Source organism: Salvelinus fontinalis, chromosome 31, assembly GCF_029448725.1.
Source record: "Salvelinus fontinalis isolate EN_2023a chromosome 31, ASM2944872v1, whole genome shotgun sequence".
Lineage (NCBI taxonomy): Eukaryota > Metazoa > Chordata > Actinopteri > Salmoniformes > Salmonidae > Salvelinus > Salvelinus fontinalis.
Genome location: NC_074695.1, coordinates 818853 through 834312, shown reverse-complemented (window position 1 = coordinate 834312; position 15460 = coordinate 818853). Strand labels below are relative to the sequence as shown.

The 15460-nt window shown below is 45.4% G+C and overlaps 1 protein-coding gene across 1 annotated transcript in view; it reads right to left on the bottom strand.

Annotated features, from left to right (window-relative positions):
- Positions 1-7468, bottom strand: part of abcd1 (ATP-binding cassette, sub-family D (ALD), member 1) — a 44628-nt gene extending 37160 nt beyond the window's left edge. The window contains exons 1-4 of the mRNA XM_055891072.1: positions 6164-7468; positions 5723-5952; positions 2554-2736; positions 2197-2328 (exon numbers count right to left, since the gene is read on the bottom strand). Of these exons, the coding sequence (XP_055747047.1) occupies positions 2197-2328; positions 2554-2736; positions 5723-5952; positions 6164-6554 (936 nt within the window). The 5' untranslated portion in view covers positions 6555-7468. The remainder of the gene's footprint in view (positions 1-2196; positions 2329-2553; positions 2737-5722; positions 5953-6163) is intronic.
- Between the last annotated feature and the right edge of the window lie 7992 nt (positions 7469-15460).

Genomic DNA, 15460 nt, shown 5'->3' with positions numbered 1-15460 from the left:
CTGGCCTAACCGCCCGCTGACTCCTGGCCTAACCGCCCGCTGACTCCTGGCCTAACCGCCCGCTGACTCCTGGCCTAACCGCCCGCTGACTCCTGGCCTAACCGCCCGCTGACTCCTGGCCTAACCGCCCGCTGACTCCTGGCCTAACCGCCCGCTGACTCCTGGCCTAACCGCCCGCTGACTCCTGGCCTAACCGCCCGCTGACTCCTGGCCTAACCGCCCGCTGACTCCTGGCCTAACCGCCCGCTGACTCCTGGCCTAACCGCCCGCTGACTCCTGGCCTAACCGCCCGCTGACTCCTGGCCTAACCGCCCGCTGACTCCTGGCCTAACCGCCCGCTGACTCCTGGCCTAACCGCCCGCTGACTCCTGGCCTAACCGCCCGCTGACTCCTGGCCTAACCGCCCGCTGACTCCTGGCCTAACCGCCCGCTGACTCCTGGCCTAACCGCCCGCTGACTCCTGGCCTAACCGCCCGCTGACTCCTGGCCTAACCGCCCGCTGACTCCTGGCCTAACCGCCCGCTGACTCCTGGCCTAACCGCCCGCTGACTCCTGGCCTAACCGCCCGCTGACTCCTGGCCTAACCGCCCGCTGACTCCTGGCCTAACCGCCCGCTGACTCCTGGCCTAACCGCCCGCTGACTCCTGGCCTAACCGCCCGCTGACTCCTGGCCTAACCGCCCGCTGACTCCTGGCCTAACCGCCCGCTGACTCCTGGCCTAACCGCCCGCTGACTCCTGGCCTAACCGCCCGCTGACTCCTGGCCTAACCGCCCGCTGACTCCTGGCCTAACCGCCCGCTGACTCCTGGCCTAACCGCCCGCTGACTCCTGGCCTAACCGCCCGCTGACTCCTGGCCTAACCGCCCGCTGACTCCTGGCCTAACCGCCCGCTGACTCCTGGCCTAACCGCCCGCTGACTCCTGGCCTAACCGCCCGCTGACTCCCGGCCTGACCGGAGGGTTCTCTTCACCACACAGACGAGAACATTATGAAAGTGTTTTCACTCAATGCAACATCAGGAATGCCTGAGAGCGTCTCCTTCCGTTCATTATTTCTTCAAGCGGAACACTATGAGAGGCACACATCAGTCTGATCACGACTGCAGGATCCCAGAGCCACGATGAAAAGGCAGAGATAGTCAGATTTTTATTTTATTTAAACTAGGCAAATCAGTTAAGAACAAATTCTCATTTACAATGACGGCCTACACCGGCCAAACCCGGACGACGCTGTGGGCCAATTGTGCGCCGCCCTATGTGACTCCCAATCACGGCCGGTTGTGATACAGCCTGGATTCGAACCAGGGTGTCTGTAGTGACGACTCTAGCACTGAGATGCAGTGCCTTAGACCGCTGCGCCACTGGGGAGACTGATTACGCCTGGCAGAGTCTTCCTCCTTTCAACTGCCATAATATCTCTGAAATTTTAGCATTCTGACATTGACAGACTGGTCAACGGTCATGTTCACCTCGTGTCCTCCGTAGAAGGCAGTATATTTACTAGGTGTGTATGTATTTGCCCAGGTGTGAGTCACCTCGTGTCCTCCGTAGAAGGCAGTATATTTACTAGGTGTGTATGTATTTGCCCAGGTGCGTAGAAGGCAGTATATTTACTAGGTGTGTATGTATTTGCCCAGGTGTGACAGTCACCCCGTGTCCTCCGTAGAAGGCAGTATATTTACTAGGTGTGTATGTATTTGCCCAGGTGTGAGTCACCTCGTGTCCTCCGTAGAAGGCAGTATATTTACTAGGTGTGTATGTATTTGCCCAGGTGCGTAGTAGGCAGTATATTTACTAGGTGTGTATGTATTTGCCCAGGTGCGTAGAAGGCAGTATATTTACTAGGTGTGTATGTATTTGCCCAGGTGCGTAGAAGACAGTATATTTACTAGGTGTGTATGTATTTGCCCAGGTGTGACAGTTACCTTGTGTCCTCCGTAGAAGGCAGTATATTTACTAGGTGTGTATGTATTTGCCCAGGTGTGACAGTCACCTCGTGTCCCCCGTAGAAGGCAGTATATTTACTAGGTGTGTATGTATTTGCCCAGGTGTGACAGTTACCTTGTGTCCTCCGTAGAAGGCAGTATATTTACTAGGTGTGGATGTATTTGCCCAGGTGTGACAGTCACCTCGTGTCCTCCGTAGAAGGCAGTATATTTACTAGGTGTGTATGTATTTGCCCAGGTGTGACAGTTACCTTGTGTCCTCCGTAGAAGGCGATCTCCTCAGAGTTGGCGATGATGCGTGAGTGCATGTACCTCAACTCTCCTTTCCTCCGGGCTTCTTCCACCACTAGCTTACCAAACCGCGGCGAGAACATCCTCAGAACCTTAGTGATTAAAGATATTTGAAAACACACTTTTCAAAAACCCAACCAAAGTACTCCAAACAAACAAAGTAATAATAAGGTGGGTGAAAGAATTCACTACTTACTATCTGTGGAAATCATTTTCTAAAACTATTTTTTTCTTGTTGGTCAAAACAAATGCTTAAAAATCCCAATAAACCAAATATAAAAAAAAAAAAAAAAGGTATTAAAGACTAAATAAAGCACCTTGGCGGTGATTCCCACGACAACGCCGGCGATGATGGAGGGCCAGGTCGTGTTGGCTCCTTTAGACTCCGCGGTCCTGAGGAGGGTATAACAGGTCACCACCACATCCAGACATGGCTTGGTCAGGTTGGAGTACAGATGGGCCACAGAACCAGCAAACATCACCATGTCTTCTGTCAGAGACTGGAGGAGAAGAATATGACATTGTTCATTATAAATCGCAGAGAACAGAACAATTTTGTATTTTTTGTGTTTATAACTCAACCCCTTGAGACGGACAGAGGGACGGGCCGGCTTCAGCCATAAGCTGTCGCTTAGGGCACCAGGCCGCTAGGAACTCAGGTCAGGGTGTCAACTTACTGTTGAGAGTTAGAATACAAAACGTGTAAGCTCCCCAAAAAAATTCAAAGTTTTCTCCAGTTCTACCCATTTTGCTATGGGGGTCGAGATTTTTCAGTTAAAAGCTAATTTCCTACAATTCTACACATTTTGCCATGTTAATGATATCAATGAGTGACACACAAAATAAAAACATTAAAAAAGGGGTTTCCGTTAGGAACTCAGTCGGGGTCTTAACTGTTGAGCGTTAGAATTGGAGAATACACAAGGTACAAGCTTTAAATTTGGCTGTACGTCAGCAGTTTCTCTTGCCATGTCAGTCACTAGCTAGCTTTCCATCCAATTAGCTTGCCATGTCAGTCACTAGCTAGCTTTCCATCCAATTAGCTTGCCATGTCAGTCACTAAGCTAGGTTTCCATCCAATTAGCTTGCCATGTCAGTCACTAGCTAGGTTTCCATCCAATTAGCTTGCCATGTCAGTTACTAGCTAGCTTTCCATCCAATTAGCTTGCCATGTCAGTCACTAGCTAGGTTTCCATCCAATTAGCTTGCCATGTCAGTCACTAGCTAGCTTTCCATCCAATTAGCTTGCCATGTCAGTCACTAGCTAGCTTTCCATCCAATTAGCTTGCCATGTCAGTCACTAGCTAGCTTTCCATCCAATTAGCTTGCCATGTCAGTCACTAGCTAGCTTTTCATCCAATTAGCTTGCCATGTCAGTCACTAGCTAGGTTTCCATCCAATTAGCTTTCTATCAGTCACTAGCTAGCTTTCCATCCAATTAGCTTTCTATCAGTCACTAGCTAGCTTTCCATCCAATTAGCTTTCTGTCAGTCACTAGCTAGGTTTCCATCCAATTAGCTTTCTATCAGTCACTAGCTAGCTTTCCATCCAATTAGCTTTCTATCAGTCACTAGCTAGCTTTTCATCCAATTAGCTTGCCATGTCAGTCACTAGCTAGGTTTCCATCCAATTAGCTTGCCATGTCAGTCACTAGCTAGGTTTCCATCCAATTAGCTTGCCATGTCAGTCACTAGCTAGGTTTCCATCCAATTAGCTTGCCATGTCAGTCACTAGCTAGGTTTCTATCCAATTGGCAACAGATTTGAATGTGAATATTCTAAAATCTGTATTAAAAACAAAATGTTGCCGTCAAATTGACTTGTTGCAGATAAAAGGCTGTGCGTGATGACATAGTGCACATAAAAATACCGTGATGACGTAGTGCACATAAAAATGCCTTTTGCGGTTAAATTCCCGAATAGTTTCAACTCTTCTGCCTGCGGTTATGGAACCACTACCTGTCCCAGACCTGCTGTTTTCAACTCTTAATGATCGGCTATGAAAAGCCAACTGAGATTTATTCCTGATTATTATTTGACCATGCTTGTCATTTATGAACATTTTGAAAATCTTGGCTCTCTCTAATTTTCTCCTTCTCTCTTTCTTTCTCTCGGAGGACCTGGGCCCTTGGACCATGCGTCGGGACTGCCGCCCGTGGTGACTCCTTGCTGTCCCCAGTCCGCCTGGCCTTGCTGCTATTCCAGTTTCAGCTGTTCTGCCTGCGGTTATGGAACCGCCACCTGTCCCAGACCTGTTGTTTTTCAACTCTTAATGATCAGCTATGAAAAGCCAACTGAAAATTATTCATGATTATTATTTGACCATGCTTGTCACTTATGAACATTTTTGAACATCTTGGCATAGTTCTGTTATAATCTCCACCCGGCACAGCCAGAAGAGGACTGGCCACCCCTCATAGCCTGGTTCCTCTCTAGGTTTCTTCCTAGGTTTTGGCCTTTCTAGGGAGTTTTTCCTAGCCACCGTGCTTCTACACCTGCATTCTAGCTGTTTGGGGTTTTAGGCTGGGTTTCTGTACAGCACTTCGAGATATTATCTGATGTACGAAGGGCTATATAAAATAAAATTGATTGATTGAAAATTGATTGAATAGAAAATATAACATAGGCCTCCCGACTGGTGCAGCGGCCCAAGGCTCGGTCTAAGGCGGCCCAAGGCTCGGTCTAAGGCGGCCCAAGGCTCGGTCTAAGGCGGCCCAAGGCTCGGTCTAAGGCGGCCCAAGGCTCGGTCTAAGGCGGCCCAAGGCTCTGTCCCAGCGGTCTAAAACACTGCATCGCAGTGCTAGCTGTGCCACTAGAGGTCCTGGTTCGAGTCCAGGCTCTGTCTCAGTGGTCTAAGACACTGCATCGCAGTGCTAGCTGTGCAACTAGAGGGCCTGGTTAGAATCCAGCCGGCCGCAACCGGGAGACCCACGGAGCAGGGCACAATTGGACCAGCATCATCTGGGTTTGGTCGGCAGGGATGTTCTTGTCAAGGGTGAGCTAAATCAAGGGTGAGCTAATTAGGCCAGTTATCTTGCTAAATCAAGGGTGAGCTAATTAGGCCAGTTATCTAGCTAAATCAAGGGTGAGGGGGTGTGAAAAACATCTGCAGGAGCTCAGCTATCCATTTTGACGCTGTGAATTTCTTTTTACAACATAACGTCAATCACAACACAATCAGAACAATGGGAAACTATTTCACACTGGGAAGATGTTTTTACATGACACAGGGAACGTGCCCAGGGGCCCTGACCTCCAGGGGGACCCCATTGATTTAGTTAGTCACTCTCACCCAGATATCATTCTTAACAAGGTATTAGTCATGGCAAAATTGCAGGAAATTTGCTTTAAAACTTAAAAAACAAAAGATCTGCCCCATAGCAAAATAAGTAGGATTGCATGAGGGGGGGGGGGGGGGCAACCAAATCTTGCATAGGGCCCCCAAAAAGGCTAGAGCCACCCATCCCATCCCCACATACACACACACCTGGTCTGGGTTGGCGAGGCGTCCGTCCATGTTGCTGACGCGGTAGTATGTTTGGTCACTGAAGTAGAGCTTATAGGCGTGGGTTACCAAGCGCGTGCGGAAGGCCAGTGCCAGCTGTCCTTCTAGGTAACGGATAGCGCTGTTCACAAAGGTGGCCGGGACGGCAATCAGCAGCCATTTTGTCAACTCCCACACAAACGCCTGGGGGTCCTTCTTCACAATGGTCTTCACTGTCGGGAGGATAGAAATGTATTAGTCCACCAATCTACAAAGATGGACATTCTACTTTTGCTCTGCTCCCAACAGCCTCAAGACAACACAGTCACAAGGGGTTAAGTGCCTTGCTCAAGAGCACAACAGCAGGAGCATGGTACCTTGAATCTGAAAGCAGCCACCTGCCAGTTCATCTACCCAGAAACATTCAATGTCTGTCCTACCTACCTATCATGCCATCCAGGCTGGCCACGTAGATAGAGAGGAAGGTTCTGGAGATGAGAGCCAGGGAGTGGAACCCCAGCAGACCCAATTCTTTACATAACAGCTGGGGGAACAGGATACGAAGCAGGTGACTTAGCCTCTTCAGAAACTCCCGGTTCACAGCCGGCGAGTTACTGCTTTTCTTCTTTCCTTGTTTCTCTGACCCCTCCAGTAGCACCCCGTTAGAGCTCAGGGGGACTGGCAGCGGTGTACCCCCAACTTTCTTCCTGAGTTTAGCCCATAAGTAGGGGTAGAGTTTCTTGATTCCATAGGCAGCGACGAGAAGGATAACGGCTTTCCTGGCATGGGAGGTTTTCTTAAGCTGTTCGGGAAGCTTTTCATACATTACCAACATTTTGATAGCTGGTTAGCTAGCGGTTTTAGTGCCGAATGCAAATGCAGAATGAAGCCAAATACAGCTGAGCTCTCCCAACTGAAACACCTGTTAACGTTAGTCCCACGATGACCTCTCTTCTACATAGATAGCAACTTTTTATAACTTAAAAGTGCTTATTGCTGCTTATTCAATGATAGTTAACTATTTTACATTAACGTTGCAAGCATAACAAAAATTCAATAAACTATAACATTCACTTAGCCAGCTAAAGCAACTATGAACCAACCTCTTTCAAGCAAAACAGAAATGCCGATAGACAATCCATTGCATACGCAGTGCTACTGCTCGCTAACCTTAGCTAGCTAGGTTACTTCGGCTAACAACCAGGAAGCTAGAAAGCTGTGATTGAGATGAAGCCGCTCGCTACTACATAGCGGTGACGTTGACATCTAGCTATATATTCATACGAGAGGTATCTACAGACGAACAACACTCACTGAAACGAGTGAGAGAGAAAAAAAATAACACTAAGCTACTTAACTAGCATGCCAACTTTAGCTGAAACTTTGGTCTGCCCCAACTTCCATATCACTGGCTGGATAACGTATCCAGTAGTAGCTAGCTAGGAAGGTGACCTCCGGGGGAAAACAAACCCCTGACTTCGACAGTCAAAATGCTCTAGTAACGTTTGACAATGTCTTGCATCAGATGCAAAAGTCTTATTCAACATGGACTCCTCTTCTTCTATGATATAATGCATTGATTGGCACTGCTTATTTATAACTCAGTGATTGGCGCAGAGCTTCTTCTTCTTCGGTGGGGTTTTAGGGCAGACTACAACCTGAAAAGGAGTATTGCCGCCCACTACTGGATACAGGAAAACAAAAAGGGCAGAATCCAAAATTGAAAAAGAGAAAAACATCACTTTTAACTTCCTCAAACGTCTGAAAAACATAAAACAAAAATCAGTCAGTCATTCAAATTCCCTCAGAGCACTGCACAGATCTGTGGACCTGAGAGGATGGAACTGCTCCAGCCAGTAATCCGTGCAGCAACAGATCATCTATTATATTGGCCAGATACTCTAACGGCCGCTCTAACAATGACCATGTTTACATGCGCACAGTATTCCCGGATAGTAGCTCATATTCGTTCACATGTACTTTTGATATCCTGCTCATGAGTATCCCTGTATCAATGAATAAACTAAGCTAAGGCAGGATTTTTTTTCAGGCACCGCCATCTACACAAAGAGTACCAAAAAAAAAAAACAGGACCAAGCCAACAGCTGATTCAGAACCCACAAATCAGACGCTCCTTTAGACCTGGATCCGGTGGCATTTCACAAAGACTGGAGAACAGCCAGCAACACTCACCCTCCACCACTTGTCTCCCAGGAACTGCATGCAGATACACTGAGCCGTGTCCAAGCCATACAGAGTAAAAGAGGCCCCACACCGAGTTTGGAGCATCTCCGGTCACCCTCTTCAATTCTCCCTAAAATCTCCTTCCCATGCTACCAGATCCCTCCTCAGCACAGCTCAACCAGACCCGGCCAGCCTCAGCGTAACTCAACCAGACCCGGCCAGCCTCAGAGCAGCTCAACCAGACCCGGCCAGCCTCAGCGTAACTCAACCAGACCCGGCCAGCCTCAGAGCAGCTCAACCAGACCCGGCCAGCCTCAGAGTTTTCATATACCTGAACTGTACCTTTATTTGCCATGGTAGAGTACATGATCAGTGAATACATTAAATGTACAGGCAACAATGTGGGGATCTCATGCATGGTAATAACTACATGTATATACGACTTGCATCCTTGGCATAAAGTTATATTATAATCTACTCAATCGATAGGCTTCATTAATGTCGTTCCGACTGTTTTGAAGTGGATACAACTAGCTGAGGTTCATAGCTAGGTTCTGAACTAATATGTATAACAAACGTTTGGGTCCATACACAGATCGTCTAGATAACTAGCTATACATCCATAGGCATACAGGTATTTTTTATCCTCCACTGCACAATAAGCAAGAACATAGCTAGCTAGCTACGTTATTTCAATTATCTGCATTGCATGGCAAATATCAGCAAGGCAAGCTTACAAAATTGTACATTCAATTTCCAGTAAATGCTTTAGCTAGCTAGATTCTTTACATCTACTGTTTCACAAGACGACAGCCTGGTTTGCTGGTTGTTTCAGGAGTCCCTAAAACATTCAACAGAATTACAATTTCATACTCATGTCACAACACCCATAAAGCTAGCCAGCAAATGTTAGCTAGTCAGCTAGCTTGCTAAATCGCGATTTTTGTCAATTAACTTTATGATAAAAAAAAAATGCATAATCGTTTGTCTCTACATTAACTAAAATATTCCTCTCAACTGTACATTTTTTGCATTATTTATTATGACATTATAATTACTTACATTTGCTTCCATCCTAGTATTTTTGTCAGCCATCTTTGCTTGAAGAAAGTCTCCAGCATTGGGTCGCATAGCGTCAAATTCGTCATGGAAACCACTCGATATGATTGGTCATCGCCCGCCGCTGGTGATTTGCATAAAGTTGAGAAAAGTGTATTTTTCACCGCCTCCTACGCCACCTTCACACCGCCCAAAGGTCCCCCGCCCTCTCCGCTTCTCACCGCTTTCCTTCCATTGAAATTAATGGGAAGCAGTGTTTAACCGCGCGGCAACATGTGCTAGTGTATCATGAGGGTAAATGTCTATGTAATGTATCATTTTAGGCCTAACCATATATGTATCTATGTAATGTATCATTGTAGGCCTAACCATATATGTATCTATGTTAACAATAATAATAATAATAATAGGGACCACAATGGGAAATAAGTATCTGACTTTAAACGTACTGTGTTATGAAGTCCTTATGTAGGTATCATCACCTAGTGCTCCCACTCTCCCTATAAAACAAAAAGAAACCACTCACAATGCAGTTAACAGATCGTATGCTAGGCTAGCAGACCACTCAGTCAGAATGCATCTAGCTACAGTTAACAGATCGTATGCTAGGCTAGCAGACCACTCAGTCAGAATGCATCTAGCTACAGTTAACAGATCGTATGATAGGCTAGCAGACCACTCAGTCAGAATGCATCTAGCTACAGTTAACAGAGCGTATGCTAGGCTAGCAGACCACTCAGTCAGAATGCATCTAGCTACAGTTAACAGAGCGTATGCTAGGCTAGCAGACCACTCAGTCAGAATGCATCTAGCTACAGTTAACAGAGCGTATGGTAGGCTAGCAGACCACTCAGTCAGAATGCATCTAGCAACAGTTAACAGAGCGTATGGTAGGCTAGCAGACCACTCAGTCAGAATGCATCTAGCTACAGTTAACAGAGCGTATGCTAGGCTAGCAAACCACCACTCAGTCATAATGCATCTAGCTACAGTTAACAGATCGTATGCTAGGCTAGCAGACCACTCAGTCAGAATGCATCTAGCTACAGTTAACAGATCGTATGCTAGGCTAGCAGACCACTCAGTCAGAATGCATCTAGCTACAGTTAACAGAGCGTATGGTTGGCTAGCAGACCACTCAGTCAGAATGCATCTAGCTACAGTTAACAGAGCGTATGGTTGGCTAGCAGACCACTCAGTCAGAATGCATCTAAGCTACAGTTAACAGAGCGTATGCTAGGCTAGCAGACCACTCAGTCAGAATGCATCTAAGCTACAGTTAACAGATCGTATGCTAGGCTAGCAGACCACTCAGTCATAATGCATCTAGCTACAGTTAACAGATCGTATGCTAGGCTAGCAGACCACTCAGTCAGAATGCATCTAAGCTACAGTTAACAGAGCGTATGCTAGGCTAGCAGACCACTCAGTCAGAATGCATCTAAGCTACAGTTAACAGAGCGTATGGTTGGCTAGCAGACCACTCAGTCAGAATGCATCTAAGCTACAGTTAACAGAGCGTATGCTAGGCTAGCAGACCACTCAGTCAGAATGCATCTAAGCTACAGTTAACAGATCGTATGCTAGGCTAGCAGACCACTCAGTCAGAATGCATCTAAGCTACAGTTAACAGAGCGTATGCTAGGCTAGCAGACCACAGTCAGAATGCATCTAAGCTACAGTTAACAGAGCGTATGCTAGGCTAGCAAACCACTCAGTCATAATGCATCTAGCTACAGTTAACAGATCGTATGCTAGGCTAGCAGACCACTCAGTCAGAATGCATCTAGCTACAGTTAACAGATCGTATGCTAGGCTAGCAGACCACTCAGTCAGAATGCATCTAGCTACAGTTAACAGATCGTATGCTAGGCTAGCAGACCACTCAGTCAGAATGCATCTAGCTACAGTTAACAGATCGTATGCTAGGCTAGCAGACCACAGTCAGAATGCATCTAGCTACAGTTAACAGATCATATGCTAGGCTAGCAGACCACTCAGTCAGAATGCATCTAAGCTACAGTTAACAGAGCGTATGCTAGGCTAGCAGACCACTCAGTCAGAATGCATCTAAGCTACAGTTAACAGAGCGTATGGTTGGCTAGCAGACCACTCAGTCAGAATGCATCTAAGCTACAGTTAACAGAGCGTATGCTAGGCTAGCAGACCACTCAGTCAGAATGCATCTAAGCTACAGTTAACAGATCGTATGCTAGGCTAGCAGACCACTCAGTCAGAATGCATCTAAGCTACAGTTAACAGAGCGTATGCTAGGCTAGCAGACCACAGTCAGAATGCATCTAAGCTACAGTTAACAGAGCGTATGCTAGGCTAGCAAACCACTCAGTCATAATGCATCTAGCTACAGTTAACAGATCGTATGCTAGGCTAGCAGACCACTCAGTCAGAATGCATCTAGCTACAGTTAACAGATCGTATGCTAGGCTAGCAGACCACTCAGTCAGAATGCATCTAGCTACAGTTAACAGATCGTATGCTAGGCTAGCAGACCATTCAGTCAGAATGCATCTAGCTACAGTTAACAGATCGTATGCTAGGCTAGCAGACCACAGTCAGAATGCATCTAGCTACAGTTAACAGATCATATGCTAGGCTAGCAGACCACTCAGTCAGAATGCATCTAAGCTACAGTTAACAGAGCGTATGCTAGGCTAGCAGACCACTCAGTCAGAATGCATCTAAGCTACAGTTAACAGATCATATGCTAGGCTAGCAGACCACTCAGTCAGAATGCATCTAGCTACAGTTAACAGAGCGTATGGTAGGCTAGCAGACCACTCAGTCAGAATGCATCTAAGCTACAGTTAACAGAGCGTATGCTAGGCTAGCAAACCACTCAGTCATAATGCATCTAGCTACAGTTAACAGAGCGTATGGTAGGCTAGCAGACCACTCAGTCAGAATGCATCTAGCTACAGTTAACAGATCGTATGCTAGGCTAGCAGACCACTCAGTCAGAATGCATCTAGCTACAGTTAACAGATCGTATGCTAGGCTAGCAGACCACTCAGTCAGAATGCATCTAGCTACAGTTAACAGATCGTATGGTAGGCTAGCAGACCACTCAGTCAGAATGCATCTAGCTACAGTTAACAGATCGTATGCTAGGCTAGCAGACCACTCAGTCAGAATGCATCTAGCTACATTTAGCAGAATCACTTTAATAAAAACAGCATTTACAGCATTTCTTTACTCGTTTTCCATTCATACAAGAAACATTTATTTGTCATTTGAATCATATGAATAATTCATTTGAATCATATGAATAATTCATTTGAATCATATGAATAATTCAAAGTTATGTGAGATCAGATAAAAAGCAATACAAATGGCCCCAAAAATGACAAAGATAGAAAAAGCTTTCATAGCTTTTTTTTTACAGGGTGCATTCATTGCTATGCAAAAGAACAATTCATAAAGTCCATCAAAAAGTCCATAGTCACAATCACAGAAGAAGAAAAGTAGAAGTTGAAGAGACATCTGTATCCTCTTCGTAGGTCAAATAAATGAAAGTCAAGACATCTTTTGCCTCCAGTCCTTGTTGCTAAAATGAATGAAAGAGTCATTTAGAAATGAAAGCAGTTCCCTTGGCTTCCTCCTCATTATGGTCCATAATAATCCAAGTAGATATGAGGAGGATAGTGTACTGTACAACCTCAAGAAAAGAAAACAAAAAGCAAATTGCATTGCCATAATAAAACAGTATAGAACCTTTTCTAGCATGAGAGGTATTTAAAAAAATTAAAAAAAATGAAACCTTTCGCAAGCTACTTTTTGTTATTGCTTTCAAATAGGCACATTCTTCTCATATCTCCCCTGCAACTCTTCCCTGGGTCCTTGGTGTACAACAGATGTGTTTTCTGTCAACATACCTGGTAAAAATCATGGTTAATAAACAACTCTAAGGGGGGGGGGGGACCCTATTAAAACTATATTTTGTATTTTCCTGAATTCTGTTTTGGGAGTTTTTTTTTATTACTATCAATATTACAATGATTCATTGAGAAAACAATAAGGTTCTGAGTACATGTTTCAAGCACATCAGAACACCATTTTTGAAGTCTGGAAAACCCCCCCCCTTGCCAAATAGATGTTTTTGTGTAATTCCCCTTTAATTCTGCATCTAGCAAGAGAGGAACGTGTCGCTCTAGCGATGCTTCTGCTTTTAGGCCTACTGCTGCAACACATCATGGCAGAGTTTGTCAAACAATCACCACCCAATTGATACATATAATCATTATATACACTGAGTGTACAAAACATGAAGCTCTTGCCATGACATAGACTGACCAGGTGAATCCAGGTGAATGCTATGAATCCCTTATTGATGTCACCTGTTAAATCCACTTCAAATCAGTGTAGAGATGAAGGGGAGGAGACGGGTTAAAGAAGGATTTTTAAGCATTGAGACAATCGAGACATGGCTGGTGTATTGGTGCCATTCAGAGGGTGAATGGGCATGACAAAATATTTTAATTGGCAGATATTGTGTTACGTTTGGCTTTTTAAGCCAATAGTATTTAACTAGGGGTGGGATAATGTCAATGTTGCTTTGATTGGATAGTAGCCGGGAGCTTCATGTTTATGACAGTTTGCGGGAAAAACACACAAAAATGCACGTACTTTCAGAACTGATTGGCGAGCTACCTGGTAGAGACACCTGGTCTAGAATAAACACAGGTAGTAATGGGAAATGTAAGATTAATAAAGTCAATTCTATTGAATTAACACAATGCTTAGCATAATACAGTGCATTCGGAAAGTATTCAGACCCCTTAACTTTTTCCACATTTTGTTCTGAAATGGATTACAATGTGCTTAGAGTTGTTGTCCTGTTGGAAGGTGAACCTTCGCTCCAGTCTGAGGTCCTGAGCACTCTGGAGCAGGTTTTAATCAAGGATCTCTCTGTACTTTGCTCTGATCAGCAGAGATTCCCTCTATCCTGACTAGTCTCTAAGTCCACTGAAAAACATCCCCACAGCATGATGCTGTCACCACCATACTTCACCGTAGGGATGGTGCCAGGCTTCCTCCAGACATGATGATTGGCATTCAAGACCAAAGAGTTCAATCTTGGTTTCATCAGACCAGAGAATCTTGGTTCTCATGTTCTGAGAGTCTTTAGGTGCCTTTCGGCAAACTCCAAGCGGGCTGTCAAGGGACTTTTTACTGAGGAGTGGCTTCTGTCTGGCCACTCTACCATAAAGGCCTAATTGGTGGAGTGCTGCAGGGATGGTTGTCCTTCTGGAAGATTCTCCCATCTCCACAGAGGAACTCTGGAGCCACATAAGAGTGACCATTTGATTCTTGGTCACCTCCCTGACCAAGGCCCTTCTCCCCCGATTGTTCAGTTTGGACGGGCGGCCAGCTCTAGGAAGAGTCTTGATAGTTCCAAACTTCTTCCATTTTTAAGAATGATGGAGGCCAATGTGTTCTTGGGGACCTTCAATGCTGCAAAAAAAATGTGCTACCCTTCCTCATATCTGAGCCTCGACACAATCCTGTCTTGTAGCTCTACAGACAACTCCTTCGACCTCATGGCTTGGTTTTTGCTCTGACATGCACTGTCAACTGTCGGACCTTATATAGACAGGTGTGTGCCTTTACAAATCATGTCCAAATCAATTGTATTTAAAACAGGTGGACTCCAATCACGTTGTAGAAACATCTCAAGGATGATTAATGGAAACAGGATGCACCTGAACTCAATTTCGAGTCTCATAGCAAAGGGTCTGAATACTTATGTAAATAAGGTATTTTTTGTTTTTATAAATTTGCAAACATTTTTAAAAACCTGTTTTTGCTTTGTCATTATGGGGTATTGTGTGTAGATTGATGAGGAAAAAAATGTATTTCATCCATTTTAGAATAAGACTGTAACGTAACGAAATGTGGAAATTGTCCAGGGGTCTGAATACTTTACGAATCCACTGTATATGTTTTCCCTTTCTGTAATACACATGATTTCCAGTGTTCTATGTGGGACTCGTCTGTTCTATGTGGGACTCGTCTGTTCTATGTGGGACTCGTCTGTTCTATGTGGGACTCGTCTGTTCTATGTGGGACTCTAGACTCAAAGCTGTATGCTATGTAATCAACTTACATCTGTTGACAGTGATCGATGTCAGACTGGAGGTACGCTGAGCCCGAGGGCACTCTGATAATCTGTGTGACATGGTGGGAGATCCTGTAGCCGCTGATGTTGTGACGTCCTGCCAGCCTCTCGTGTTTACAGAACATTTGGTATTGTCTGATTAACATAGACGCGCCTTGTCAGAGAAAGCCCGTTAGAAAAAAGTCTATGCGCCCATGCTGTGGTCTCCCCCGTTTGCAAATTTCCAGATTAGACTTGGTCATCGACTGTTCATGTCTTTCAGCTGGAAACCTCCTATTACACAGGTGTCAGTGTTCAATGTTCAGTACCTGGACCACATCACAGACCACATCACAAACGGGTTCAACTGGACATCAGCATTA